This window comes from Rana temporaria, chromosome 10 (genome assembly GCF_905171775.1).
Source record: "Rana temporaria chromosome 10, aRanTem1.1, whole genome shotgun sequence".
Taxonomy (NCBI): Eukaryota; Metazoa; Chordata; class Amphibia; order Anura; family Ranidae; genus Rana; species Rana temporaria.
In genome coordinates this window covers 118,338,077-118,365,611 of record NC_053498.1, presented here as the reverse complement: position 1 = coordinate 118,365,611, position 27,535 = coordinate 118,338,077, and the positions used below count along the sequence as shown (strand labels likewise).

General features: G+C 44.9%; 1 protein-coding gene across 1 annotated transcript; it reads right to left on the bottom strand.

The window, feature by feature from the left end:
• Nucleotides 1-273: 273 nt before the first annotated feature.
• On the bottom strand, nucleotides 274-25,920 carry LOC120915500 (interleukin-18-like). Its single transcript, XM_040326062.1, has 5 exons — nucleotides 25,775-25,920; nucleotides 16,820-16,870; nucleotides 9,570-9,722; nucleotides 4,333-4,466; nucleotides 274-698 (listed from the first exon to the last, which is right to left on the bottom strand). Exons 1-5 carry the CDS (start codon nucleotides 25,809-25,811, stop codon nucleotides 471-473), a joined length of 603 nt encoding a protein of 200 aa, XP_040181996.1. The 5' UTR covers nucleotides 25,812-25,920; the 3' UTR covers nucleotides 274-470.
• Nucleotides 25,921-27,535: the final 1,615 nt, after the last annotated feature.

The window sequence follows — 27,535 nt, the reverse complement described above, 5'->3', positions numbered from 1 at the left end:
TATTCCGTCACTACACGATGAATGTCACAGACCTCCGCAATGTCTCCTGGGAACAATGACAAAAGCTCCCAGGAGACATTGCGGCATCGAGGAAGTGACGGAATACCCGCACACTACCCGATGAATCGATGAATCCATATACAGGAAGCGGCCAGTAACATAAAGGATTACTAAGGTTCGCCTGCCCCTGACAGTGACTCGAGCTAGGCACCGCCGCTTAGTAAAGGATTGGCTCGGGCGGCTCGGCTGCTCCCGGCTGCTCTAGTCCTGCAAAGGGAACCGCGTTCCTGCTGTGAAAAAAGTGCAGGGACGCCGTTCCCACGCGTTCCCGCAGGACTTGAGCCCTGCACAAAACCTAAGTACACTACTGGTCTGAAGATTGACTTAATTACAGAAATACATGGAATGGCAGAAGTCTGTTGATTACACCACATTGGTGGTGCACATGCATGCTGCTGGATTCAGGTGGTTCAGTTTTGTAAATGCACATGTAACCTTACAGATTCATCTACTACATCAGTAGGGCAGAGTTTGAGGTAAAGTACCCGTTTACCATTTTCTTCTTTGGCAGCCAAAAAGTGGTCCTTGTGTAGTGATGACTCAAACTTGTAGGCATCGTTGTGACCCTCACTGAACATTCTTGCAACAAAAATAACATCACTCTTGTTTCCTTCTATTCGAATTGGTCCTTGTCCAGGCTAAAAAAAAAAAAGAATTAATTCCTTCATTAAAATTAATTTTCCTTTATGTAAAATGTTTGTTTACAGTTACAAGTCTGATTGCTCTCATCTCATTGCGCCCCCTTACACGTTACTATAATGGTAATATTTCTCGCAATCGCCTCTCTACTCATGCACTTTATGTGTTGTCCATTTTTTTGATGATATACATCACAAGATATGAAATGATTATGGTTTGCTGATGCACTTAAATACTTTAGAGTTTGCGCAATGCCAGTGTCAGGGCACTAACCTTTCACGGTCACATTCCCCAGTTGGCTCTGGGTGGAATCGAACCCAGGACCTCTCCATTGCTGGTCCAGGTCTTTGCCTCTGAGCCACTGCTCAGTGTTATTCGTCTTGCTGTCTGTTGGAGCCTGGTTCTGAACCTGTGCTACTTTGGACCAATCAGTGGCCTGAGCGGCCTATTTAAGCCAGCCCCTTCCTCCTTGCAAATTGCTGGTTCGTTGTCAGTGTTTGCTACTGGAAACCTTGTCTGTGGATATCCTGTTTACCTGACCTTGGCTTGCTCTCTGGATTGCTGCTCTCCCCAACCCTGTGACCCCGGCTTGAAATTTGGACTGTCTGACTTCTCTACCCCTGACCTTGGCTTTGAACTTCGGATACCCTACCTGCGCCAACCCCTGACCTCGGCTTGTTCTCTGGATTACTCTTCAGTCTTGTTCCTGTTTGAGCACCTTCTGTTTGGACTATCTCCTGTGTGCTTCTGAACAGCCTCCAGTGAGCTTCGGCTATCCAGTTCCCGGTTCACCTTGGATTCCCTCCTGCCACTGGACCCGGTGCCTCTTGGTGCGTCCTTCCTTCTGTCTCAAACCCCAGCGGGTGGATCGCATCGAGTCGCAAAGGTGAGCCGCCCTTGGCATCTCGGCCTCGGTAAGTAACGTTCCTGACAGCCAGTTTTTGGATACAAAATCACCTCTCTACTAAATAACTAATAAATAAATCCCTTGTTCTCTCTCGCCTTGACTATTGCAACTCTCTTCTCACTGGCCTGCCTCTCCATAGGCTTTCCCCTCTTCAGTCTATCATAAATGCTGCTCCCAGGCTTATCCACCTTACCCACAGTTCAGCGTTCACCAACCCTCTCCTCCAATCGCTACACTGGCTCCCAATCGCCCAGCGAATTAAATTTAAAATACTAACAACAACATACAAAGCCATTCACAATTCTGCCTCGAGCCACATCACCAATCTTTTCTCCAAATATCACCCAAACCGTCCTCTCTGCTCCTCCCAAGACCTCATAGTGTCAAGCTCCCTCGTCTCCTCCTCCTGTGCTCATCTCCAGGATTTCTCCAGAGCCTCTCCCATCCTCTGGAACTCGTAACCTTAACCTGTCTGGCTATCCCGTACTCTTGCTACCTTTATGCCGCGTGCAGACGGTCGTTTTTTGTGATGAAAAAGAAACAACGTTTTATGTGATGAAAAAAACGACGTTTTTGAAACTTCATTTTAAAAAATTACGTTGCCTACACACCATCGTTTTTTCAAAATGATCTAGCAAAGCACGGTTACGTTCAGCACGTACGACGGCACTCTGTTCCATTCAAGCTCCCGTCATAACTTGCTTCTGAGCATGCGCGAGTTTAAAAACGTCGTTTTAAACGTCGTTTTACCCACACACTATCATTTTTTGTGACACAAAAAACGACGTTTTGAAAAACGACATTAAAAATTAAAGCATGCTCGAATTTTTTTTTTTACGTTTTTCAGAAGACAAACAAAGTTTTCCCCACATACGGTCATTTTAAATGACGTTTTTAAAAACGTCTTTTTTTTTCATCACAAAAAACTACCGCGTGTACGCGGCATTAGGCAATCCCTGAAAACTCATCCCTTCAGGAAAGCCTATCACGCATCCAGCTAATCTTTTACCACTTCCATTAGCTCATTCTCCACAGTTGCAACCTTTTGTACCACCTGACCCACCCTATTAGATTGTAAGCTCTTCTGAGCAGGGCCCTCTTAATCCTGTTGTATTTTATTGTTTTATAACTGTATTGTCTCCCTTTTATATTGTAAAGCGCTGCGTAAACTGTTGGTGCTGTATAAATCCTGCATAATAATAAATAAAAAATGTTTTTATGGTAATAGGATCACCCCCAATGTTTGTATCCTTAACCACTTAAGGACCCCTTCATGCCGATATACGTTGGCAGAATGGCATGGCTGGGCACATCCACGTACCTGTACGTGGCCCTTTAAGCCCAGCCGTGGGGTTGCGCGCCGCCGACACGTGCACGCCACATGGTCCGAAGCTCCGAGACCGCGCAAGTACAAGTATGAGAGAGTGAGAGCGATAACACCAAATTTAACACACCTGCTCCCCATTCACACCTGAGACCTTGTAACTAACGAGTCACATGACACTGAGGAGGGAAAATGCCTAATTGGGTCCAATTTGGACATTTTTACTTAGGGGTGTACTCACTTTTGTTGCCAGCGGTTTAGATATTAATGGTTGTGTGTAATTTTGAGGGGACAGCACATTTACACTGTTATACAAGCTGTACACTCACTACTTTACATTGTAGCAAAGTATAATTTCTTCAAGTGTTGTCCCATGAAAAGATATAATAAAATATTTACAAAGATGTGAGGGGTGTACTCACTTTTGTGAGATACGGCGTATATATACACTTTCTGAAAGTAGAGACCCTGGAGAATAAAATGGTGATATTTGCAATATTTTAGATCACATTTAGCTTACGTTAAGCAAACCCATATTTTCAGTAAAAAATACACTAGCAGTGCACATAAAACTCCTTTAGGGTTTGACATGTTTGGTATCTATCTACTTGATAAAACGACATCTTGTATATTTTACAAAAAAATGGGTATTACCGTATTTATCTGCGTATATGCGCACTTTTTTGCCCTGAAAATCAGGGCAAAATCGTGGGTGCGCGATATACGCCGATACCCGCTTTCCCGCGCCGAGTTTGAATACTGCGCCGGCATATACCGAGCGCAGTACACTCGTGTATAGTCGGGCAGGCTCGGCTCCTCTCGTGCTCACGTCCTGGACGTACAGGACGTGAGCGCGAGAGGAGCTGAGCCTGCCCGACTATACACGAGTGTACAGCGCTCGGTATATGCCGGCGCAGTATTCAAACTCGGCGCGGGGATCGAGCCGGGAGGACGCCGCAGAAGGACGCCGGACCCGACGAAGAGGACACCCGAAGCCGCAGACGGACGCTGGACCCGACGAGGCCGCCGATGGACGCCGCACAAGACACCAAAACTGTAAGTACTAAAATCTTTTTTTTTACAGGAATGTCGGGTCCACTTTAGGGGTGCGCGCTATACGCCGGAGCGCGCAATACCCCGATAAATACGGTATATTGTGTTTGTGTGCACGATTAATTTTTCTTTTTAATTGTGTCCTGAAAATATGTTTGATAAACAGCTGTGAAAATATCATGCAACATTTTTTAAGATTCCCATGGGTCTCTGCTTTTAGAAAATATATAATTATTTGTACATTTTAATCAGGTTTTACCATGTTTAAAAAAAATAATAATTGCGTCGGTGGTTAAAACTGGCTTTATATCAGGCCTTGCACACATTCAAACATATGGTTTTGTTTTACCTTAAAAGTAATCTCCTTTTCTAATGTGCAATACAAGTGGAATTTTTTCTCTTGAAAGGAGACAGTGAATACCACGGAAAGCCCTGGAAGTGAAACTGTTGTTTTGTACTTTTCAAGCATAAAGATTTTTTGTTCTGGCAACAAAAAAAAATAAAAAATCAGTTAACATAAAGCATAGTTACATAGTTAGGTTGAAAAAAGACACAAGTGCATCTAGTTCAATCAATAAAAAAAAAGAAAAATTATATATATATATACACACAATCCCATATACATAATTCTATACCCACAGTTGATACAGAGGAAGGTGAAAAACCGCAGCAAAGCATGATCCAATTTTCTCCAGCAGGGGAAAACATCCCTCCCTGATCCCTGAGAGGCAATCGGATTTAACCTGGATCAATTTTACCTGTACTTGTTAGTATCCAGTTACTGTATATTCTGTACATTCAGGAAAGTATCCAGGCCTTTTTTAAAGCAATCTACTAAACTGGCCAGAACCACCTCTGGAGGGAGTCTGTTCCACATTTTCACAGCTCTTACTGTGAAGAAACCTTTCCGTATTTGGAGATGAAATCTCTTTTCCTCTAGACGTAAAGAGTGCCCCCTTGTCCTCAGTGTTGACTGTAAAGTGAATAACTCAACACCAAGTTCACTATATGGACCCCTTATATATTTGTACATGTTGATCATATCCCCCCTTATTCTCCTCTTCTCAAGAGAGAATAAATTCAGTTCCTCTAATCTTTCCTCATAGCTGAGCTCCTCCATGCCTCTTATCAGTTTGGTTGCCCTTCTCTGCACTTTCTCCAGTTCCCTGATATCCTTTTTGAGAACTGGAGCCCAAAACTAAACTGCATATTCCAGATGAGGTCTTACCAATGATTTGTACAGGGGGGCAAAATGATATCTCTCTCTCTGGAGTCCATACCTCTCTTATACAAGAAAGGACCAAAACCCCCAGATCCTTCTCCCCCATTGATTCCCCCAGTTGTACTCCCCCTAGTATGTATGATGCATATTCTTAGTCCCTAAGTGCATAACTTTACATTTATCAACATGAAACCTCATCTGCCACTTAGTCGCCCAATTAGACAGAGCATTGAGGTCGGCTTGTAAATTGGAGACATCCTGTAAGGATGTTATTTCAGTGCATAGCTTGGTGTCATCTGCAAAGACAGAAATGTTACTTTTGATCCCAGACCCAATATGATTTATAAAGATATTAGAAAGTAATGCCGCGTACACATGATCGGAATTTTCGATGAAAAAAGTCAGATGGACTTTTTTCATCGGAAATTCCGATTGTCTGTGGGCCCCATCTGACTTTTTTCCATCGGTGTTTAGAAAATTCCTATCGTCTGTGTGCAACTCCGACAGGGAAAAAACCCACGCATGCTAAGAATCAAGTAGACGCATTGAACTTAATTTTTCTCGGCTTGTTGTAGTGCTTTACGTCACCGTGTTTTTGTTGTATCTCTGAGTCCGGCCGGTCGTATCTATGCGCCTGATTCATAGAATCAGTTACGCATAGATTTCCATTAGATCCGACTGGCGTAAGTCTCTTACACCGTCGGATCGTAACTGCATATTTACGCTTGCCGCTAGGGGCGTGTACGCTGATTTACGCTTAGAAATATGTAAATCAGCTAGATACGCAAATTCACAAACGTACGCCCGGCCGGCGCAGTACAGATACGCCGTTTACGTTAGGCTTTTCCCGGCGTAAAGTTACCCCTGCTATATGGTGGCGTAAGTGCGGCTTACCAATGTTAAGTATGGCCGTCGTTCCCGCATTGAATTTTGAATCTTTTACGTCGTTTGCATAACTCGTCCGTGAATGGGGCTGGACGTAATTTACATTCACGTCAAAACCAATACGTCCTTGCGGCGTATTAGGAGCACACTGGGAGATTTCCACGGACGGCGCATGCGCCGTTCATGAAAAACGTGAATCACGTTGAGTCACAGAACATTAACATAAAACATGCCCCCTGTCCCGCATTTGAATTAGGCGGGCTTAAGCCGGAGGATTTACGCTACGCCCCCACAACTTACAGAGCAAGTGCTTTGAGAATACAGCACTTGCCCGTCTAAGTTGCAGAGGCGTAACGTAAATCGGATACGTTACGCCCGGGCAAAGATACGCGGATCTACGTGAATCTGGCCCAGTGTGTATGCAAGACTGATGGAAGTCAGCTTCATCGGAATTCCGACGGAAAATTCCATCGGAAATTCCGATTGTGTGTACGTGGCATCAGGGTCCCAACACTGAACCTTGGATACCACTGATAACCTTAGACCATTCAGAGTAAGAATCATTAACCACGACTCTCTGAATTCTATCTTTTAGATTTCTATCCATTTACAGACTGATATTTCCAATCCTGTAGACTTTACCTTACACATGAGCCGTGTGTGTGGAACTGTATCAAACACTTTTGCAAAATCCAAGTTTACCACATCCACCACCACCCCTCTGCTCTGTTTAAAGCGGGGGTTCACCCTATTAATAAAAAAAAAAAAAAATTCCTCTAGCATACAATGAGGCATAGTAGCGCGATCTACAGTATGCCTGTATTTATTTTTTTAGTCCGGTACTCACAGTGCAATCCTAGCGAGACGATTCCGACTCCTGGGCGTTCCTATCCAGAGGCAGCATGATTGACGGCCGGCTATGGCGCGTCACGCTTCTCCGGAAATAGCCGAAATAGGACTTGGCGCTTCACGACGCCTGCGCATAGTCTGTGCGCAGGCGCCGTGAAGAGCCGAGACCTACTCCGGCTATCTTCGGGGAGCGTGACGTGCCATAGCTGGCCGTCAATCATGCTCCCTCTGGATAGGAACGCCCAGGAGTCGGAATCGTCTCGCTAGGATTGCACTGTGAGTACCGGACTAAAAAAATAAATACAGGCATACTGTAGCTCGCGCTACTATGCCTCATTTTATGATGGAAAGTTGTCAATAAGGGTGAACCACCGCTTTAAGGTTTTACTTACCTCCTCATTAAAATAAATCAGGTTTGTTTGACAACTTCTGTCTTTAAAACCCTTTTGCCACCAGTTACGTACATCGTACGGACCTAACGGCGGGGGTATTGCACACAATCCAGTGGCTACAGCCACCGTGATTGTGTGTGAAACTGAGAGGCAGCATCCTGCCTGTCAGGTGAGAGCGTTCGTGCGGTGCCGCTTCCGCCCTATCGCTCTCACACACCCCTGGTACCGACGCCCCCCCTGCGTGCGTGCTCCCGCTTGCCCATCGGCGGGCCCGGGACAGTCATGGCGGGTGGAGGGGAAGGAGAAGAGCGGATACACGTCCACTCTCCTCCCCTTCTTGCAGTGACCCGGAAAGCGACGTCTTTGACGTCACTTCTGGGTCACATTCTTGGTGCCCCTGACTCGCTTTGCCAGTGTAGGATGTTTTGCAATGCAATCTGCATTGCAAAACATTCAGTGGAATACAGGGAAAACATGCAGGTTATTTTAGACCCTGCATATCTCAATAAGGCCTCATGCACGCTGGACGTTTTTGGACGTTTTTACAGCAGCTGTTTTTGGCAGTAGACAATTTTTCTACGGTTAATAATCTCTCCATCATGTTATCCTATGTGTCCATGCACACATAGGCTGTTATTAGCAATTCTGGGCAGTGGCGTTTTTGAGCAGTAAAAAAAAACAAAAAACGAGTGGGTTCTGAGAGACATTTTCAGCTGTAAAAACGCTCTAACGCTGATAAGCGTCGATAAACGCTGATAAATGATCAAAAACGTCACTCAGAGTTTAACGTTTTTGATGCATTGGAAAAAAAAAACGCTAAAAAATGCTAACGCTGAAAAACGCTAATAAACGCTAAAAAAGGCTATTAAATTTTTTTTGAAAAAAGTTGAAAAACTCACTGCAAAGCTATTGGCATTTTTATAATGTCATTTTAACGTCCAGTGTGCATGAGGCCTTAAAGTGGTAGTAAACTCTTTACTACCACTTTTACCTACAGGTAAGCCTATAATAAGGCTTACCTGTAGGTATAAAGAATATCTCCTAAACCTGTACGGTTTAGGAGATATTCCCCTCGCAATGCGCCGCTGATTGCAGCGGCGCAGCGGGGATCCTCGGCTAAAGGCTCCGCAGCCGCCGGACCTTGCCGGAATGAAGTCTCCCGCGCGCATGAAGTCTCATCGCCGCTCCAGCCAATCACGGCGCTGGAGCGGCGATACCCGGAAGACACGCCAAGGAAAGATGACATCTCGCTCGGCGTGGCCCAGGTAAGTTCTTTACACCTCGTTCCAAGGTAAGTATTTCATAATGAGCTAGTATGCGGTGCATATTAGCTCATTATGCCTTTTGCCTTTCAGGTGTAAAAAAAAATATATATATATTGCGGGTATACAACCGCTTTAAGAGAGCCTGTTATCAAAAAATCATCACTTAGGGGACTGTTTGTCCCCATGTGATTATTATTATTATTATTATTCTTATTATTCAGGACTTGTATAACGCCAACACATGATTTTTAAAAAAAAAATAAACTTACACCCAAGTACATAAAATCCCCCCCAAATTCATTTTTGTGGCCCCACAAACACATGCATGAACGTAAGCGCATACAACTGAAAACGTTGATTGCAATACACGTTACATATAGGAGTAAGGGCAATAATTCTAGCACCAGACCTCCTCTGTAACACTAAACTGATACCTATAAGGTGCGTTTGAAGCGGCACCTATAGAAAATACAGGGTACTGAAGTTTGATGGCATTTCACGGGCACAATTTTTTTTTTTAAGGAATTTTCTGCATTTGTAAATTCTAAAAGACAGAATAAAGGAGTAGTGATAAAAGAGAAAAAAAAGCACTTGTCTGTTTAGCAAATCATTTAATGTGTGCTTTCTCTAAGGCTGGCTTTCACACTGAAGCGTCAGCCGCGGTGACGGTATAGCCGCGCTATTTGTAGCGCGGCTATACCATCGTGTTTACCGCGATATTCGGGCGCTAGCGGTGAGGTTTTAACCCTCGCTAGCGGCCGAAAAAGGGTTAATACCGCCCGCGTTGCGGCGGTATTACCGCGGTATTACATCGGGCTTTCACATTGAAGAGTACAGGGCATGATTTTTCATGCGGTATAGCAGCGCTATTTTTAGCGCTGTACCGCATGAAAAACGTCCCAATGTGAAAGGGGCCTAAGTGAGAAACAATTCTTCTACTTGGTTTGTGTTGCAATAATCAAAAAGGTTCTACCTGTGTTTTCTTTAAGAGAATTTTTTGTTTCTAGAAACTCCACATTTACATCATTAGGGCCTCTGTATTCAGCTGTCAAGTATTCATTAAAGTAGTCCGTAATAATGCAAACGATAGGGTCTTTTGCTTTTTTCCAGGCGTCCACTTCACCATCTAGAAAACAGATAGAAGACATTATTTGACTAATCGTATGAACACAGAGAGGAGCATAGGCGTGCACACATAGGGTGTAAGGTGTGCCTGGGCACACCCTAATCACCCTGTACTGTGCAGATTCCCCCTGCTGCCTGGCTGCAGAGAAAGGGACTGGGGAATCTCTGTCCTCAGTCCCTTTCTCTGTCTCAAAAGTTAGACATCAGGGGTCTGTTTAGACCACTGATGTTTCACCAAAGCCCCCCAACAGGGCTCCTAAATATATTATATATATATATATATATATATATATATATATATATATATATATATATATATATATATATATATATATATATATATATTATTTTTTTTTAATAAAATTGTAAAAAAAAAAATAATAATAATAATAATAATAATGATAATACAAATAAAGACACTGACACCAATCTCTGCCCTGCTGACAAAGCCCCACTGACTTGCCCACTGCCATATACGGTATATTACACATGCATGTGTGTTTGAGCTTTGGTGTGCACACCCTAATGCCATAGGCTGCGCACACCTATGGAGAGGAGTATAAGCAGGGCCGGTATTTGGGGTGTGCGGGCTGTGCGCCCGCACAGGGCGACATGGGAACAGGGGCGCCGGGCATAGGGTTGCCACTTGCCACCTGTTTTGACACATGTGCCCAGGTACACATTCCACCGTCCTTGTAGCAGCCGGATCTCTGTCCCCGGCCGATACATCTAGACGGGCGGCGCGCATGATCCCGTACACTGTGCTGCGCTCTGAGCCAGTGGGTGCCCTGTGATTGGCCAAATGGGCCATGTGCGATGTGTGGGGCGGGGCAGGCCGGGAAGCAGATATGGGGTCTGTGAATGGCTGTGCTGGTCATGTGTGGAGGCGTGGGCGGGGCTGCACTGTGGATACGATCATTGTGCCTGTTTGCTCCCGGAGTCCTGCCTCACGTTGTGTGTCTCCTGAGGGCTCATCTGCTCTGTCAGCTTACCTCCCTCCTCTGTGTCACCCCCCTCTCCTCTGTGTCACCCCCCTCTCCTCTGTGTCACCCCCCTCTCCTCTGTGTCACCCCCCCTCTCCTCTGTGTCACCCCCCCTCCTCTGTGTCACCCCCCTCTCCTCTGTGTCACCCCCCTCTCCTCTGTGTCACCCCCCTCTCCTCTGTGTCACCCCCCTCTCCTCTGTGTCACCCCCTCTCCTCTGTGTCACCTCCTCCTCTGTGTCACCCCCCTCTCTTCTGTGTCACCCCCCTCTCTTCTGTGTCACCCCCCCTCTCTTCTGTGTCACCCCCCTCTCTTCTGTGTCACCCCCCTCTCTTCTGTGTCACCCCCCTCTCCTCTGCGTCACCCCCCCTCTCCTCTGCGTCACCCCCCTCTCCTCTGCGTCACCCCCCCTCTCCTCTGCGTCACCCCCCCCTCTCCTCTGCATCACCCCCCCTCTCTTCTGCATCACCCCCCCTCTCTTCTGCGTCACCTCCCTCTCTTCTGCGTCACCCCCCCTCATCTGTCACCTCTCCCTCCTCTGTGTCACCTACCCTCCTCTGTCTCACCCCCCTCCTCTGTGTAAGCTTACCCCCCTCCTCTGTGTCAGCTTACCCCCCCTTCCTTATTCTCTCACTTAGCCCCTCGCTCACCTCCTCTCTCCCACCCACCACTCTTTCTCTAATCCCCCCTCTCTCTCTCATCCACACCCCCCACCAACTCACCCAACCCCCTTTTTCTCCCCCTCTCTCTCACCCCCCCCTTACCTCCTCCTCTCTCCCACCCACCACTCTTTAATCCCCCCTCTCTCGCTCATCCTCACCCCCACCAACTCACCCCACCCACACCAACTCACCCCACCCCTCTCTCTCTCTCTCTCTCCCCTCCCTCTCTCACCCCCCTCACCTCCTCCTCTCTCCCACCCACCACTTTTTTTCTAATCTCTCTCTCTCTCTCTCTTTCCCCCTTCTCACCTCCCTTCCCCCGCCTCTTTCCATCCTCAGGGGGTGGGGGCCCCATGAGGATGGCTGTATGGGGCCCCAATAATTGCTAACAGCAGCCCTGTGAGTGAGTGTACCAGTTTGGATGTGTCCTGAATCCTGTGTCTTACCGACACACTTCTCCCCAAGGCTCTCCACCCCCCAAATTCCAGCTCCCACACTTCCTGGCTCAAAGCGACTCTCGGTAAGGCAGTCTAATGGGGGTCTTTCGTGGGGAAGGGGACACTGATGGGTGGGTTCCCTGATCTAATCAAGGGGGGGGACCGATATAAGGTAAAGGGAGTCCTGGTGGACTACAAGGACTACATCATTTTACTATAGGAGGCATTGGTGGACTACAAGGCCCAGCATTTTACTATAGGAGGCATTGTGTCAGTATTTTTTTTTTTTACTATTTTTTGTTATGTTTTTTTACAATGCTTTCTTACTGGGGGAGTGGACGGTGTCAGTGTGTTTTTTTATTTAAATTTTTATTATTTTTTATAATAATTTTTTTTCATTATTTATTGCAAATTTTTTTTTTTTTAGCCCTGTTGGGGGGCTTCGGTGAGATATCAGTGGTCGTAACAGACCTCCAACATCTCCACTTTAACACAGAGAAAGGGACTAAGGACACAGATTCCCCAGTCCCTTTCTCAGCTGCACTGAAAATTAATTCATTAACTGAAGCATCATAAACACAGTGATCACTGACTCGGTTCTTTCGGAAAAGGTAGGAGCCGGGTTTAGTGACTCCTACCTCCGCTCTCCATCCTGAAAGAGGGGGCAGATGAGGATATGGAGGATGACACGGAGCACAGAGTGGGACATGGAGGGTGACACTGAGCGAGGAGGGGGACATGGAGCATGTAGGGGGAGAGCAGAATAACGGAGGACAGCAGCAGCATGGAGGGGGGACACGGAGCGCGGAGGGGGAGAGCAACACAGATAGAGGAACTGGAGGAGGATACAGGGACAGTCAGCGGTAATTGGTGCTGCTTTGGGGGGAGTTACAAGCACTGATCACCGCTGTATAGATTTCACTAAAACAGCTGAAATGGGGGGGTCCAAGGAGAAGCTGTCAGGCTGTATTGAAATCTATACAGGGAGATCGGTGCTTGTAATTCCCCCCGCCGCACCGATCATCCCTGACTGCCCAAGTATCGGGTGAAGCATCAGAGCATTTTCCCCCAAGTACAAGTACTCAGGGAAATGCTTGGTATCGGTACCGATACTAGTATTGGTATCGGGGCAATCCTAAAAGCCACTTAGGTAGTTCCTGGTAGGTCCTACTTGTAATGTGAGAGCGCAATTGAAAAATAGCTTCCCAAAATGGCTTAAGTCTGGGACAAGTCCTTTGTTACACCCACAGCACCAACCTTGGTCGGGGAGCGATGGCAGCATCCTGTGTAGCCCGGCATGGCATCTACACCACCTAGATATTACCGTATTTATCGGCGTATAACACGCACCCTAACTTTAAGAGGGAAGTTTTGGGAAAAAAACTTTCCACAGCCCCCTGCATATAACACGCAGGCACAGTTTACCCTCTATTTTCAGGGTAAAAAAGTGAGTGTTATACGCCAATAAATACAGTACTTTGTAATTTCTCTACTGCATTTGGATGGGGAGGCTTGATTTGAATGTTCAGTCGATTTTTCCTGGTCCTGGTATGGGGAATGCACAGTCTAGCACACTCTCTCTTATCCCATGATGAAGTATGGATTACTGGGGAACGCATGCAAACACTTTTTAAAATTGTGTAGGGACCGCCGGATTGGTGAAGACAAATAGATTCAAAGATCTCTATGTAACAGTCGACACCCAGATAGTTATGTGTAGAATTATTGGAAATGAAAGTAGTGAAGCCACCTACCTGGGTGTATGGAATCTTAAAGTGGATGTAAAGTAGATTTTTTTTTTTGATGTCACAATGTAGAGAATAAGATTTCCTATCATCTGTGCCCAGTCTTGCCACACAGAGTTAATCCAGCGCTGAGCAATCCTCTTTTTATTGTTCAGTGAAATAAAACAGACTTCCAGATAAAGACCAAAGTCCTTGCTTGAGTGACAGGTTATTTACATATCTCGTGCACTAGTTTGCAGACATGCACAGCTTCTTGTCTATGTATATTCTGATGGCTGTTTACACTGAACTGTGGATCACCCCATATTTTGAAAACATTTAATCAAAACAAAGGAAAGACAGCCAATCCTGGGAGAGCTGGACGGGAGAGGAGGAGAGGGGAGGGGGATGTGAATTGTGCACTTTACAGAAGCTGTGCATGTCTGCAAGCTAGTGCACGAGATATGTAAATAACCTGTCACTCAAGCAAGGACTTTGGTCTTTATCTGGAAGTCTGTTTTATTTCACTGAACAATAAAAAGAGGATTGCTCAGAGCCGGATTAACTCTGTGTGGCAAGACTGGGCACAGATGATAGGAAATCTTATTCTCTACATTGTGACATAAAAAAAAAACATCCACTTTAAGGAGTCAAGTAGCTCAGGGGTTTAAAGCCTGTGTAATTAATAGCCTCCCGGATCGGTGAGAGAGCTATAGACGACCATCGAAGGAAGCTGGGAATTAAAGTCTCGGGCGGGAGGTTCGGAGTTGTCCATGATCAGTGTTAGTGGGCCTGGTACTGAGGAGAAGCCAAGTTTCTGCACTACCGAGTCCCATATAGCTTTTAGAGAGTTTGGTGCCCAGGTGGGCGATTTGATTGCCTGATTCAGGGGAGATATGTTAGGGGGACGATACACAATCTTTTTGAAAAACCAATGAGTTATACGAGTAAGAACCACCTCCCTATATGTTTTTTATTCTTATTATTATTATTATTATAAATGCAGAATTCATCTTCCTTGTAAATGTTACATAAAATATTTTCTTAAATCATCTCATTCTCTAGCTGTCTTCTTCAAATAAGTAATTAAAACACACTGGGGCAGATTCAGGTACCTGCGCGCCTAGTTACGGCGGCGCAGCGTATTTTTTTTACGCTACGCCGACGCAACTTACAGGAGCAAGTGCAGTATTCACAAAGCACTTGCTCCATAAGTTGCGGCGGCGTAGCGTAAATGGGGCCGGCGTAAGCCCGCGTAATTCAAATGTGGAAGGGGGGCGTGTTTTATGCTAATGTGTGATGACCTGACGTGATTGACGTGTTTTACGAACGGCGCATGCGCCGTCCGTGTACATATCCCAGTGTGCATTGCTCTAAAAAACGCTGCAACGACGTATTGGTTTCGACGTGAACGTAAATTACGTCCAAAAACAGAAAAAATATTGCGCATACCAAAATAAACAAATGTGTAGCAGCTGCGTCTCAAAATGTCATACAACATCAAACAAACATGGAAAAAAAGGGGAGTCGCGCTAAATAATGAAAAAAATGTGAATACCAATGTGGTGTGAACAACAATAAATTTATAAATGAAAACCTGTATGGCATGAACTGAGATCCTTATACCAGTTCAATACACCAAAATAGTCCACAAAGTGATTAATGAAAAAAGAAATGAGCTGAAAAAATGAACACAGTCCCAGGTAAAGTGATGAAGAAGCAGTGAGTCCCAAAGGTGCTGGGTAAATCCACAACGTAGTGATTGATAACGGACAGGAGACCTCCACCAACGGCTAACACTGACTCTTACCACAAATATACTTTAAAACAGCAAAATAGATATCCACTCTCCACTACGGGAACAGGTTCAATCATCCATCCAGTAGTAACACCACAACACCGAGTAATCCTCTCTATTGACAGCCCGATGCAATGCTCCAGTGTATATGAAAAGACCAAGGAGAACTCATAGCATAATACTGTATGGTGGTTTATTAGGTAAAAGAAGATAATGCACTTACATCAATCCAGATAAAATGAGCATAAAAAAACAGCCGGCCGGCCTGTTTAGGAGCGTGTGCCCGGGATTTCCGGGTCCTCACACAAGTAACGCGGTGACGTCTAAGCGCCGCCTCCCAACGTTTCGTCTCAACAGTCTCAACAGTGAACAAGTCCCTGTTGAGACGAAACGTCGGGAGGCGGCGCTTCGACGTCACCGCGTTACATGTGAGAGGACCCGGAAATCCCGGGCACACGCTCCTAAACAGGCCGGCCGGCTGTTTTTTTATGCTCATTTTATCTGGATTGATGTAAGTGCATTATCTTCTTTTACCTAATAAACCACCATACAGTATTATGCTATGAGTTCTCCTTGGTCTTTTCATATACACTGGAGCATTGCATCGGGCTGTCAATAGAGAGGATTACTCGGTGTTGTGGTGTTACTACTGGATGGATGATTGAACCTGTTCCCGTAGTGGAGAGTGGATATCTATTTTGCTGTTTTAAAGTATATTTGTGGTAAGAGTCAGTGTTAGCCGTTGGTGGAGGTCTCCTGTCCGTTATCAATCACTACGTTGTGGATTTACCCAGCACCTTTGGGACTCACTGCTTCTTCATCACTTTACCTGGGACTGTGTTCATTTTTTCAGCTCATTTCTTTTTTCATTAATCACTTTGTGAACTATTTTGATGTATTGAACTGGTATAAGGATCTCAGTTCATGCCATACAGGTTTTCATTTATCAATTTATTGTTGTTCACACCACATTGGTATTCACATTTTTTTCATTATTTAGCGCGACTCCCCTTTTTTTCCATGTAAATTACGTCCAGCCTTATTCGCGAACGACTTACACAAACGATGTAATAAATTCAAATTTCGAAGCGTGAACAACGTTCATACTTAACATTGGCTGCGCCTCCTAATAGCAGGAGCAACGTTACCCTGAAAAAGCTTTACGCAAACGACGTAAAAAAAAACTAGGGCCGGGCGCACGTACGTTTGAGGATCGGCGTAACTAGGTAATTTGCATACTCTACACTGAAAACGATGGGAGCGCCACCTAGCGGCCAGCGTGAGAATGCACCCTAAGATACGACGGCGTAAGAGACTTATGCCAGTCGTATCTTAGGCTAATGTCGGCGTATCTTTCTTTCTGAATACAGAAAGAAGATACGCCGGCGCAGATTTGAATTTACGCGGCGTATCTATAGATACGCCAGCGTAAATTATCTCTGAATCTAGCCCATTAAAGCACAGTATCCACAGTGTGACAGGGGTAATACTTACATCTAAAACAAATTAAGCCATCTTCTAGGTTATAATGACCACAGAGTATTTCTGTAATAAAAAAAAATATCACAATCATAATATATACTGAAAAGAAAAATTAGGTTACACAGGTAAGCTATGCTGACTACTTAAAGCGGTTGTAAACCCAAAATTTATAATTAAAATAAAAACCTGCAAAACAAAGGCATAATGAGCTAGTATGACTAGCATACTAGCTCATTATGCATTACTTACCTTAGATCAAAGCCCCCCGAAGCCGCCCTCGTCTCCCCCTCCGGCCGCAGACATTTCTCCCGGAGGTTACTTCCGGGTATCTGAGAGCCTTCCGCCTCCGCAGAGGCGCATTGCCGGCGGTATTACCCCGGTGTCCCATTGTTTTCAATGGGAAGGAGCGATGAAGGAGCGGTATACACACCGCTCCTCTCACCGCTCCAAAGATGCTGCTTGCAGGAGATTTTTTTTCCTTCCGCCAGCGCATCGCCTCAGTGCGAAAGCCCTCTGGCTTTCACATTGAGAATGCTGGGGCAGGATTATTTCAGGCGTTATTTATGCGCTATTTTTAGCGACGAGCTTTCTTCCCTGTATTCTTCTGCCCGGCTGACTGGCGACGCATCCTTTTGTTTATATACCGTATTTATCGGGGTATTGCGCGCTCCGGCGTATAGCGCGCACCCCTAAAGTGGACCCGACATTCCTGTAAAAAAAGATTTTAGTACTTACAGTTTTGGTGTCTTGCTCGGCGTCCATCGGCGGCCTCGTCCGGCGTCCGTCTGCGGCTTCGGGTGTCCTCTTCGTTGGGTCCGGCGTCCTTCTGTACGTCCAGGACGTGAGCGCGAGAGGAGCCGAGCCTGCCCGACTATACACGAGTGTACTGCGCTCGGTATATGCCGGCGCAGTATTCAAACTCGGTGCAGGAAAGCGGGTATCGGCGTATATCTCGCACCCACGATTTTCCCAGATTTTTAGGGCAAAAAAGTGCGCGGTATACGCCGATAAATACGGTACTTGCCAGCTCGTACCTGAGGACCGTTTATTGGATGTATGCCAGCTCCTTTCTCCAATGAGGTAAGTATTAATATATATATTTTTTTATGTAATCTTTATTCATTTTTAATCGTCTGTTACGATCCCATAAGTGGTTGGGGTGGGGACACTTTATGCCTCACCCCTCACTTTTATAGGCTGGGGAAAAAAAATTGGGGGGGGGGGTGCTTTGAATGGAGGGGCTAGATAAAGTTGGACTTTAAAATACACAAGCAACTTATGCCGCGTACACACGATCAGGCTTTTGCTCAGCCAAATCACATCGGAGAAAAATAAAACACGTTCTATATCTAAACTCCGATGGAATTCATCAGAATTTCCGATGAAAAAACTCTGATGGGGCTACATGCGATAGGAATGACCAATGGAAAAAGTCAGTCGGACTTTTTCCATCGGATATTCCGATCGCATGTACGCGGCGTTAGAAGCAGTCACGGCTTGTTCTATATTGGCGCAGTGCTATTTTTGAGCTGCAGTAGAGGAATTTACGACTCAAGCTGTCTTGCTGTGCAGCAAGGTTGATAATGTTCTCCCAGTGGGTTGCTACTCTTAATAGAAACCCTCTTCTATTCTTTGTGGCCAGGCTGCATTCCTAAACTTCTGCAGAGTATTAGCTTCCAAATCCCTTTTTTATTTTTTTTTGCTAGGTAATTAACCACTTCAGATCCGCGCTATTGACAAAAGACGTCAACAGCGCGGCTCTCAAGTGCCGGGTGGACGTCTTTGGACGTCTTTTTTAAAGCATTACCCGCACGCGTCACTGGGTGGCGCGCAGCGGGTAAACACTGTCCCGGCGCATCGCTGAAGAGCCGATGCGTGTACCTGGCGGCCGCGAAGTCCGCCGGGTACACGCGATCGGCGGTGACACAGCAGGTGACAGCAGGGACGTGGAGATCTGTGTGTAAACACAGAGCTCCACGTGCTGTCAGAGGAGAGGAGACCGATCTGTGTCCCTTGTACATAGGGACACAGCATCGGTCACCTACCCCAGTCACCCCCCTCCCCCCACACAGTTAGAACACACCCAGGCTACACATTTAACCCCTTCCTCACCCCCTAGTGTTAACCCCTTCCCTGCCTGTCACATTTATACAGTAATTAGTGCATTTTCATAGCACTGATCGCTGTATAAATGTGAATGGTCCCAAATTTGTGTCAAAAGTGTCCGATATGTCCGCCGCAATATCGCAGTCCAAAATAAAAATCGCAGATCGCCGCCATTACTAGTAAAAAAAAAATAATAAAAAAACATAATAATTCCGTCCCCTATTTTGTAGGCGCTATAACTTTTGCGCAAACCAGTCGCTTATTGCGATTTTTTTTTTTTTACAAAAATACGTAGAAAAATACGTATCGGCCTTAACTGAGAATTTTTTTTTTTTTTTAAATGGGATATTTATTATAGCAACAAGTAAAAAATATATATATATTTTTTAAATTGTCGCTCTTTTTTTGTTTATAGCGCAAAAAATTAAAACCGCAGAGGTGATCAAATTCCACCAAAATAAAGCTCTATTTGTGGGGAAAAAAGGACGTCAATTTTGTTTTGGAGCCACGTCGCACGACCGCGCAAATGTCAGTTAAAGCGACGCAGTGCCGGAAGCTGAAATTTCGCCTGGGAACGAAGCGGGTTTAGGTGCCCAGTAAGCAAGTGGTTAATAGAAACCATCTTCTATTCTTTGTGGCCAAGCTGCATTCCTAAACTTCTGCAGAGTATTAGCTTCCAAATCCCTTTTTTATTTTTTTTGCTAGGTAATTAAAAGAAGCTGTCCCATAACATAGGAGCATTTCTTAGTCAAGAACTATAACTTTGCAGTGCTCAAGTGTGTATTTATACTATGTACCGGTAGTTAGGCGATACGGAAGGAAGGAACTATTGTATTCGCGTGTAAACATTCCAAGTACAATGAGATACCCGTTCACCCACATACCGGAAATAGCAGAAGTGATGAGGACAGACTGGATTGCATAATCTCTGACTCACATCTCGATATTGCATCATGTCACCTCACAATGTTTTATTTGTAGTGCGTGAAAAGACACATCAATTGGTCTCTGTAAATTGCTGGGTACTTGGGCTGATTCCCCATACCAGGGGTATTCCTACAACAGGGGTGCCCATCCAGTGACCCGCGGAGCCCTCTGATGTGGCCCGCAACCTCCTGCTCTGGGATGGAATAGAATAGAAAACTGTTATTAACCACTTAAGACCCAGACCTTTAGGCAGGTAAAGGACCCGGCCAGTTTTTGCGATTCGGCACTGCGTCGCTTTAACTGACATTTGCGCGGTCGTGCGACGTGGCTCCCAAACAAAATTGGCATCCTTTTTTTCCCACAAATAGAGCTTGTTTTTGGTGGTATTTGATCACCTCTGCGTATTTTTTGCGCTATAAACAAAAATAGAGCGACAATTTTGAAAAAAATTCAATATTTTTTACATTTTGCTATAATAAATATCCCCCAAAAATATATAAATTTTAATTTTTTTTCCTCAGTTTAGGCCGATACGTATTATTCTACCTATTTTTGGTAAAAAAAAGATTGCAATAAGCATTTATCGATTGGTTTGCACAAAATTTATAGCGTTTAAAAAATAGGGGATAGTTTTATTTCATTTTTATTAATTTTTTTGTTTTAAATACTAATGGCGGTGATTTTTTTCGTGACTGCGACATTATGGCGGACACATCGGACAATTTTTACACATTTTTGGGACCATTGTCATTTTCACAGCAAAAAAATGCATTAAAAATGCATTGTTTACTGTTAAAATGACAATTGCAGTTTGGGAGTTAACCACTAGGGGGCGCTGAAATGTGACCTCATCTGTGTTTCTAACTGTAGGGGGGCTGGACGTGTGACGTCATTGATCGTGTTTCCCTATATTATTGCCAAGATTGTTTGGCCCAAACAAACTATTTTCTACAGTACACTACAATTATGCCTACTGGGTGCGCTGTACAAACTGCATGTAGCATCAGTTACATACAGAATTTACCGATGTGTTCCGGCAGGGGGATGAGAACCTCCCATCCAACTCCCAGAACAAAACTGAGTTGGGCTGAGGGCTGCTCAGCCATTTATAGAGAGCTTTGTATCCTATGAATAAAGACACATCTTCCTCTCTATGTAAAAACAGATGTAAACGGATGACCGTCTATTTCCATCCGCTTACATCCGTTTTTTGGAACAGATCAAAGCCCTATTTTTCTTCAGTTAAAAAAATGGAACAGAAGAAAAACGTATGTAAACAGACAAACAGTCGGTTTTGCATTTGTTTTTTCATTGGTAGTGGATGTAAAAAAAACTGGTGTACAACTGATAAAAAACTGATGAAATACTGATGTAAACTGCCCTGTTTTTTCTTTAAAAAAACGTGACTGAACTGATGAAAAAAACGTAACGCTCATGTGAAAGGACATGCCGATGACACATACAGCTATTACAGCGCACCTAGCGGGCACACCTGTTAGTGTAGCAAATAGTTTGTTTGGGCCAGCTTGGTCCAAACAAACTAGTTGAAGAGACTTAGACTTAGTACACACGATAGGATTTATCCGCGGAAACGGTCTGGAGGATTTTGATCCGATGGAGTGTACTCACCATCGGATCGTAATCCGCGCCGAATTTACATCGCGGTGACGTGTGCGCGACGCTGTCATATAAGCAATTCCACGCATGCGTCGAATCATTACGACGCATGCGAGGGACGGGTTCGGACGGATCGATCCGGTGAGTCTGTACAGACCACCGGATCGATCCGCTGGATAGATTTGTTAGCATGCTTACAAATTTTTATCTGCTGGAAATCGGAAATATCCGCGGATAAATATCCGCTGGAACGTACACACCAGGGGATCTATCCGCTGAAACCGATCCGCTGAGATTTTTCAGCGGATGGATCCTCTCGTGTGTACGGGGCCTTAGGGCTAGATTCACCTAGATCGGTGCATATTTAGAGCAGAGTAGCGCATCTCATATGCGCTACGCCGACGTAACATAGAGAGGCAAGAACAGTATTCACAAAGCACTTGCTCCATTTTTTTGCGCCGGCGTAACGTAAATTGGCCGGCGTAAGCCCGCCTAATTCAAAGTAGGAAGTAAGTGGGCGTGATCTATTAAAATGAAGCGTGACCCCATGCAAATGAAAGGCCGAACAAACGGCGCATGCTCAGAATCACGTTGCATATACTCCCTAAGATACGACGGCTCAATGCCTAGGATGTGAACGTAACCTACGCCCAGCCCCATTCACGTACGACTTATGTAAACGACGTAAAATACGACGGCTGTTCCATCCGCCATACCTTTGCATGGCGTGCGCCTCCTATATGGTGGAATAACTTTACGCCGGACGTACGCCTTACGTAAACGGCGTAGATTACAGCGTCGGTCATTTGCATATTTAACGCGTAAATCAATGAAAGCGCCCCTTGCGGCCAGCGTAAATATGCGCCCAAGATACGACGGCGTAGGAGACTTACGTCGGTCGGATGTAGCCAAAATTCAGGCGTATCTTATTTCAAGAATCAGGCGCAGAGATACGACCGCGCATCCGTGCACTTACGCGGCGTATCAGGAAATACGTCGGCGTAGGTGCTTTCTGAATCCGGCCCAATAAGCCTAGAGTTATGCCGCGTACACACAACAGTTTTTCATGACGAGAAAAATGCAATTTTTTTAACTGGTCGTTAAAAACGATCGTGTGTGGGCTCCAGAGCATTATTCTCGACGAGAAAAATGGGCATTAAAAACTTAGAACCTGCTCTATTTTTTTTCATCGTTTTTCACGTCGTGAAAAACGGTAGTGTGTAGGCTTTAACGACGGGTAATAAAAACACGCATGCTCAGCCCAAAGGGTGGCGCCATTCAAATGGAACTTCCCCTTTATAGTGCTGTCGTACGTGTTGTACGTCACCGCGCTTTGCTAGAGCATTTTTTATCACGATCGTGTGTATGCAAGCAAGGCAGGCTTGAGAGGAATCACGTCGATAAAAACGTTGTTTTTTTCCATGACATGAAAAACGGTCGTGTGTACGTGGCATAAGGCTTTAAAGTGGTTGTAAACCCTTGCAATCTAGGTTTTACTACAAGTAAACCTATAATAACACTTGCCTGTAGCTACCGAGGATATCTCCTAATCCTGCATAGGAGATATCCCCTGTATCAGTGAGGTCATCGGCACATGTGCACTGAAGCAACGGCTCGTATCGTGCGCTGAATTGCAAAAAAGAAGCAGATGCATTTTTTCTTTTTCATTCGTTGCTAAATGTAAGATATAACGTCAATGGGCCATAATAGTAAAATGAAATGTGGTTCATGGACCAATATACTGATAGTGGCAACAGTTGAACCATAGCTCCCAACTGTCCCTGATTTCGAGGGACTGTCCCCGTTTTGTAGCAATGTCCCTCTGTCCCTCATTCCTCCAATTTGTCCCTCATTTTGGTCTGATCCATATAGATGTATAGAAAATGCACTTTTTATTTATCAAAAAGTGTTTTCCAGCGCTAAACCTTTCATGTAATGTCTAAACGTCTGCATTTGTAAATTCAAAAATCCAATATGAAGGAATAGTGGTTAAAAAAAAGCACTTGTGGGTTTAACCAATCCTGTTTTTGTGTACAATTCTCCTTTAAGGGGGCGTGGCAAGGGGTGTGTCCTATGCCTGCACGCTTAATGGCCGTAATGGCCCGGATTCACAAAGCACTTACGCCGACGTATCTCAAGATACGCCGTGTAAGTGTAAGTATGCGCCGTCGTATCTATGCGCCGTGCCCATAAACTGAGATACGCCTGAAAATAGGCTTCATCCGACCGACGGTGTCACTCTCTGGGGCCCGGAGAGTGACATTTGACAGGCTGTGAGGCGGGTGGTGGCGGCCATGGGCAAAGAGTCACTGATTGCCTTCATTACTAGTAAAGAAATAAAAATATGTCCCCGGATTTTATTTAAAAAATCTGGTCACCTTACTTTAAGGGGGTGTAGCAGGGAGTGTGTCCTATGCCTACATACCTTTATTAATAGGTGTCCCTCGTTCCCATCTCATAAAGTTGGGAGGTATACCTTATAACAGGAAGTGGCTGAACAAACTACTTTCATGGCAGTATCACTGGGAATTTTTTAGGGCGCCTTTATATTTTTGCAGTGTGTTAACACACGTGCACGTGCATGGAGTTAAGGCAAATCTAATTTTTTGTCACCCAGTGCAAATGCAATCTGTAAGGAGGTGTGTAATAAAGGGTTAAGTGGAGTATTATTGGTAAGTGGAAAGTCACAGAGTCGTTGAGTTGGGTTCTGTGCCAGGGGTTTCCCCTCTGCATACCAAACACGTGAGGTTATGTCTCTCTGCCATTCATAGAACATCTTGGATTTTTTTCCAATGAATACAGGGCATTCTCCGGTTTAATGAGATAAAAATTATAATATCACGCCCCTTCTCGTCTAATAAAACCTGTATTCAATTTTTAAAAATATAAGACATTCTATGAATAGCTAAGATACCGATCAAGTGACCACCAGTGGTCAGTGTGCAGTGGGGTAGCCGCTGGCACAGAACCCACAAGATCATGGCTCTCACTGTATGTAGCACAGACTACTATAGTGATTTTTCAACCCCACAAGTGGCTCGCTCAATACGCATTATTTTTCGAGTCAAGCTGGAATATGCAAAAAATAAATAATTTGTGCAGTCCGGCTTTAACTACTTGCCGACCAGCCACCGTAATTTTACGGCGGCAGGTCGGCTCCCCTGCGCGAGAGCCCGTAGCTATACGTCTGTTCTCGCGCAGGCCACTAGGGGCGCGTGCGCTCTCGCCCCCGACTCCCGTGCGCGTGCCCGGCAGTTACGATCGCCGGGCACACGCGATCGCTTGTTACAGAGCGGGGACCGGAAGCTGTGTGTGTAAACACACAGCTCCCGGTCCTGTCAGCAGGGGAAATGCTGATCTTCGGTTCATACAATGTATGAACAGAAGATCAGTCATTTCCCCTAGTGAGGTCACCCCCCCTACAGTTAAAACACACCCAGGGAACATACTTAACCCCTTCCCTGCCCCCTAGTGTTAACCCCTTCACTGCCAGTGGCATTTTTATAGTAATCCAATGCATTTTTATAGCACTGATCGCTATAAAAATGCCAATGTTCCCAAAAATGTGTCAAAAGTGTCCACCATAATGTCGCAGTACCGAAAAAAATCGCTGATCGCCGCTATTACTAGTAAAAATATATATATATAAAAATACCCCCTATTTTGTAAACGCTATAACTTTTGCACAAACCAATCAATAAACGCTTATTGCAATTTTTTTTTACAAAAAATAGGTAGAAGAATACGTATCGGCCTAAACTGAGGAAAAACATTTTTTTTTTTATATTTTTGGGGGATATTTATTATAGCAAAAAGTAAAAAATAATAATTTTTTTCAAAATTGTTGCTATATTTTAGTTAATAGCGCAAAAACTAAAAATCGCAGAGGTGATCAAATACCACCAAATGAAAGCTCTATTTGTGGGGGAAAAAGGACACCAATTTTGTTTGGGAGCCACGACCGCGTAATTGTCAGTTAAAGCAATGCAGTGCCGAATCGCAAAAAGTGCTCTGGTCTTTGACCAGCAATATGGTCCAGGGGTTAAGTGGTTAAAATCCAAATCGAAAAATGTTAGAAAAAAAAAAGAAGACAAACGGTTGAATGCTCTGGAACCCATCAGAGGATACACAACTATAGTTTTCTTACAGTTGGCTCCAATCACGTCCTTGCGTGCAATGTGGTCACGGTAAAGCAAGAACAAGTAATCTTCTTTGCAAGGGACGTACAACGTCAACAATGAAACATAATACTATGAGCAGCTTCGTCTATATTCAGTATCACTACAAACGTAACATTTAAATAACGCGAAAACTCACCAGACATGTCAGATTCCCCACAAGAATTGCACGACATGATGTATTTCAGTGACTGAGCTAGAAAAGAAGAATTACATAAGAATATACGATAATTCCTTAACTCCTTAGGTGGAAGTTACGACTGTGGAGTAAACAGGCTGAGTGGTTTATATAGGATAGACTGGGGCTGCACCACCCTCTTGTGGGCGTAGGAACAATAATTCTATAACCTCATCCTCTGACATACTGCATTCCCAGCTTTCCAAATGCATATTAGACACAACATGGAAAAAAAAAAAAAAAAAAAAAAACAGGTTCCTGCATGAATAGCTTCTAAGTATTCTGTTTAAAGCGGTGGTTCACCCTAATTTTACACTTTCTGTCAATGCAACTGCAAGGCATAGACAGTAACCAAACCATTTTTATTTTATTTATTGCTCCTTACCCCTTTTCAGCAGCCGTTTTTACGATGTCAATCATAATCCCCCGCGGGGAATGGGCGTGTAAGTACATGCTCCCCCGTCCTGTCAATCCAGTCCTGACACTCCCCAGGAGACGCGCTGTGCTCTAATCGCGCGAGATAGCTGATAGCAAAGGAGTCTGCCCAAACGGGGCGTGAGCTTGTTACGCCGGCCGTTGTTATGGCAACCGTGTAGTGTTGACTGCGACGCTCGCCGTCAACACTGCACATGCGCGGGAATCGAGCGGTGAATGCTGGGAGGCCAGCATTCACCGTATCCCGGAAGAAGACCCTGTCGGCTTCACAGTGCCCACAGGTAAAATGGAAACGTCCATCGGCTGATAATATAAAATATCCTTTGCTGCATTACAGCGATTACGCCGGCTAAAGGAGTGGGACACCCTGGTAGTGCGGTAGTACAGGTAAGCCCTGAAGATTAATGCAAAAAAAAAAAAAAATGATATCCCGCAGACCCCGCTTTAAGAGGTGCCCCATTGTAAAATGTAAAAACTATTCTGAGGCCCCGTACACACGACCAGTTTCCTCGGCAGAATTCAGCTTCCGACCGAGTTTCTGGCTGAATTCTGCCGAGAAACCCGGCCGTGTGTACACTTTCGGCCGAGGAAGCCGACGAGGACCTCGGCGAGGAAATAGAGAACATGTTCTCTATTTCCTCGTTGTTCTATGGGAGAACTCGGCCCGCCGAGGTCCTCGGCGGCTCCAGGACTGAACTGGCCGAGGAACTCGATGTGTTTGGCACGTCGAGTTCCTCGGCCGTGTGTACGGGGCCTAATACTTTTACATAATGCAGCAACATCAATACACCCAACATTAGAGGTGATTTATTCTTCCAAAGCAAATGCAAGTACTGACTAATATTCCAATGTTCCATCGTTTCTCCATCTCTTAACTAATGAGACCCCAAAGCTGATGAAGAGAGGGTCAAACAAGGATGATATGTAGGCATCTGACATCCTCCATATTAACTGATGATGCCATTGGTCGCTAGGTGTTTGGCAGCTAGAAGGTTGTAATGGTGTACAATGAAAACCTGTGGTTTTGTGTAACTAAAAGGCTGGTTTCACCTACCCACCAGCTTGTATAAAATTTTGGGGCAATTTTTAGGCATTTCGCCAAGGCACCCACAAAGAAACCTGGGCACCCTGGTTAAAAAAGGCCGTTCTAAGTCGTATCTTTTTTGGACAAATGATTAATTCAGTCAGGGCCATTAAATTATAAATATATACAATTATAAAAAGTGGAAGATTATAAAAAGTGGAAGAAAAATGGAAAGTGGGATGGGGTAGTGGCGCTGCCCTACT

Bases quoted from the DNA above. Each gene is read 5' to 3' on its own strand.
- LOC120915500 (XM_040326062.1), bottom strand. From the start codon at position 25,811: ATGTCGTGCAATTCTTGTGGGGAATCTGACATGTCTG. The intron at 9,723-16,819 runs GTAAGTATTACC...TCTGTTTTCTAG, and splicing joins TGGCTTAATTTGTTTTAGAT to ATGGTGAAGTGGACGCCTGG. The intron at 699-4,332 runs GTAAAACAAAAC...TTTTTTTTTTAG, and splicing joins AAAAGGAGATTACTTTTAAG to CCTGGACAAGGACCAATTCG.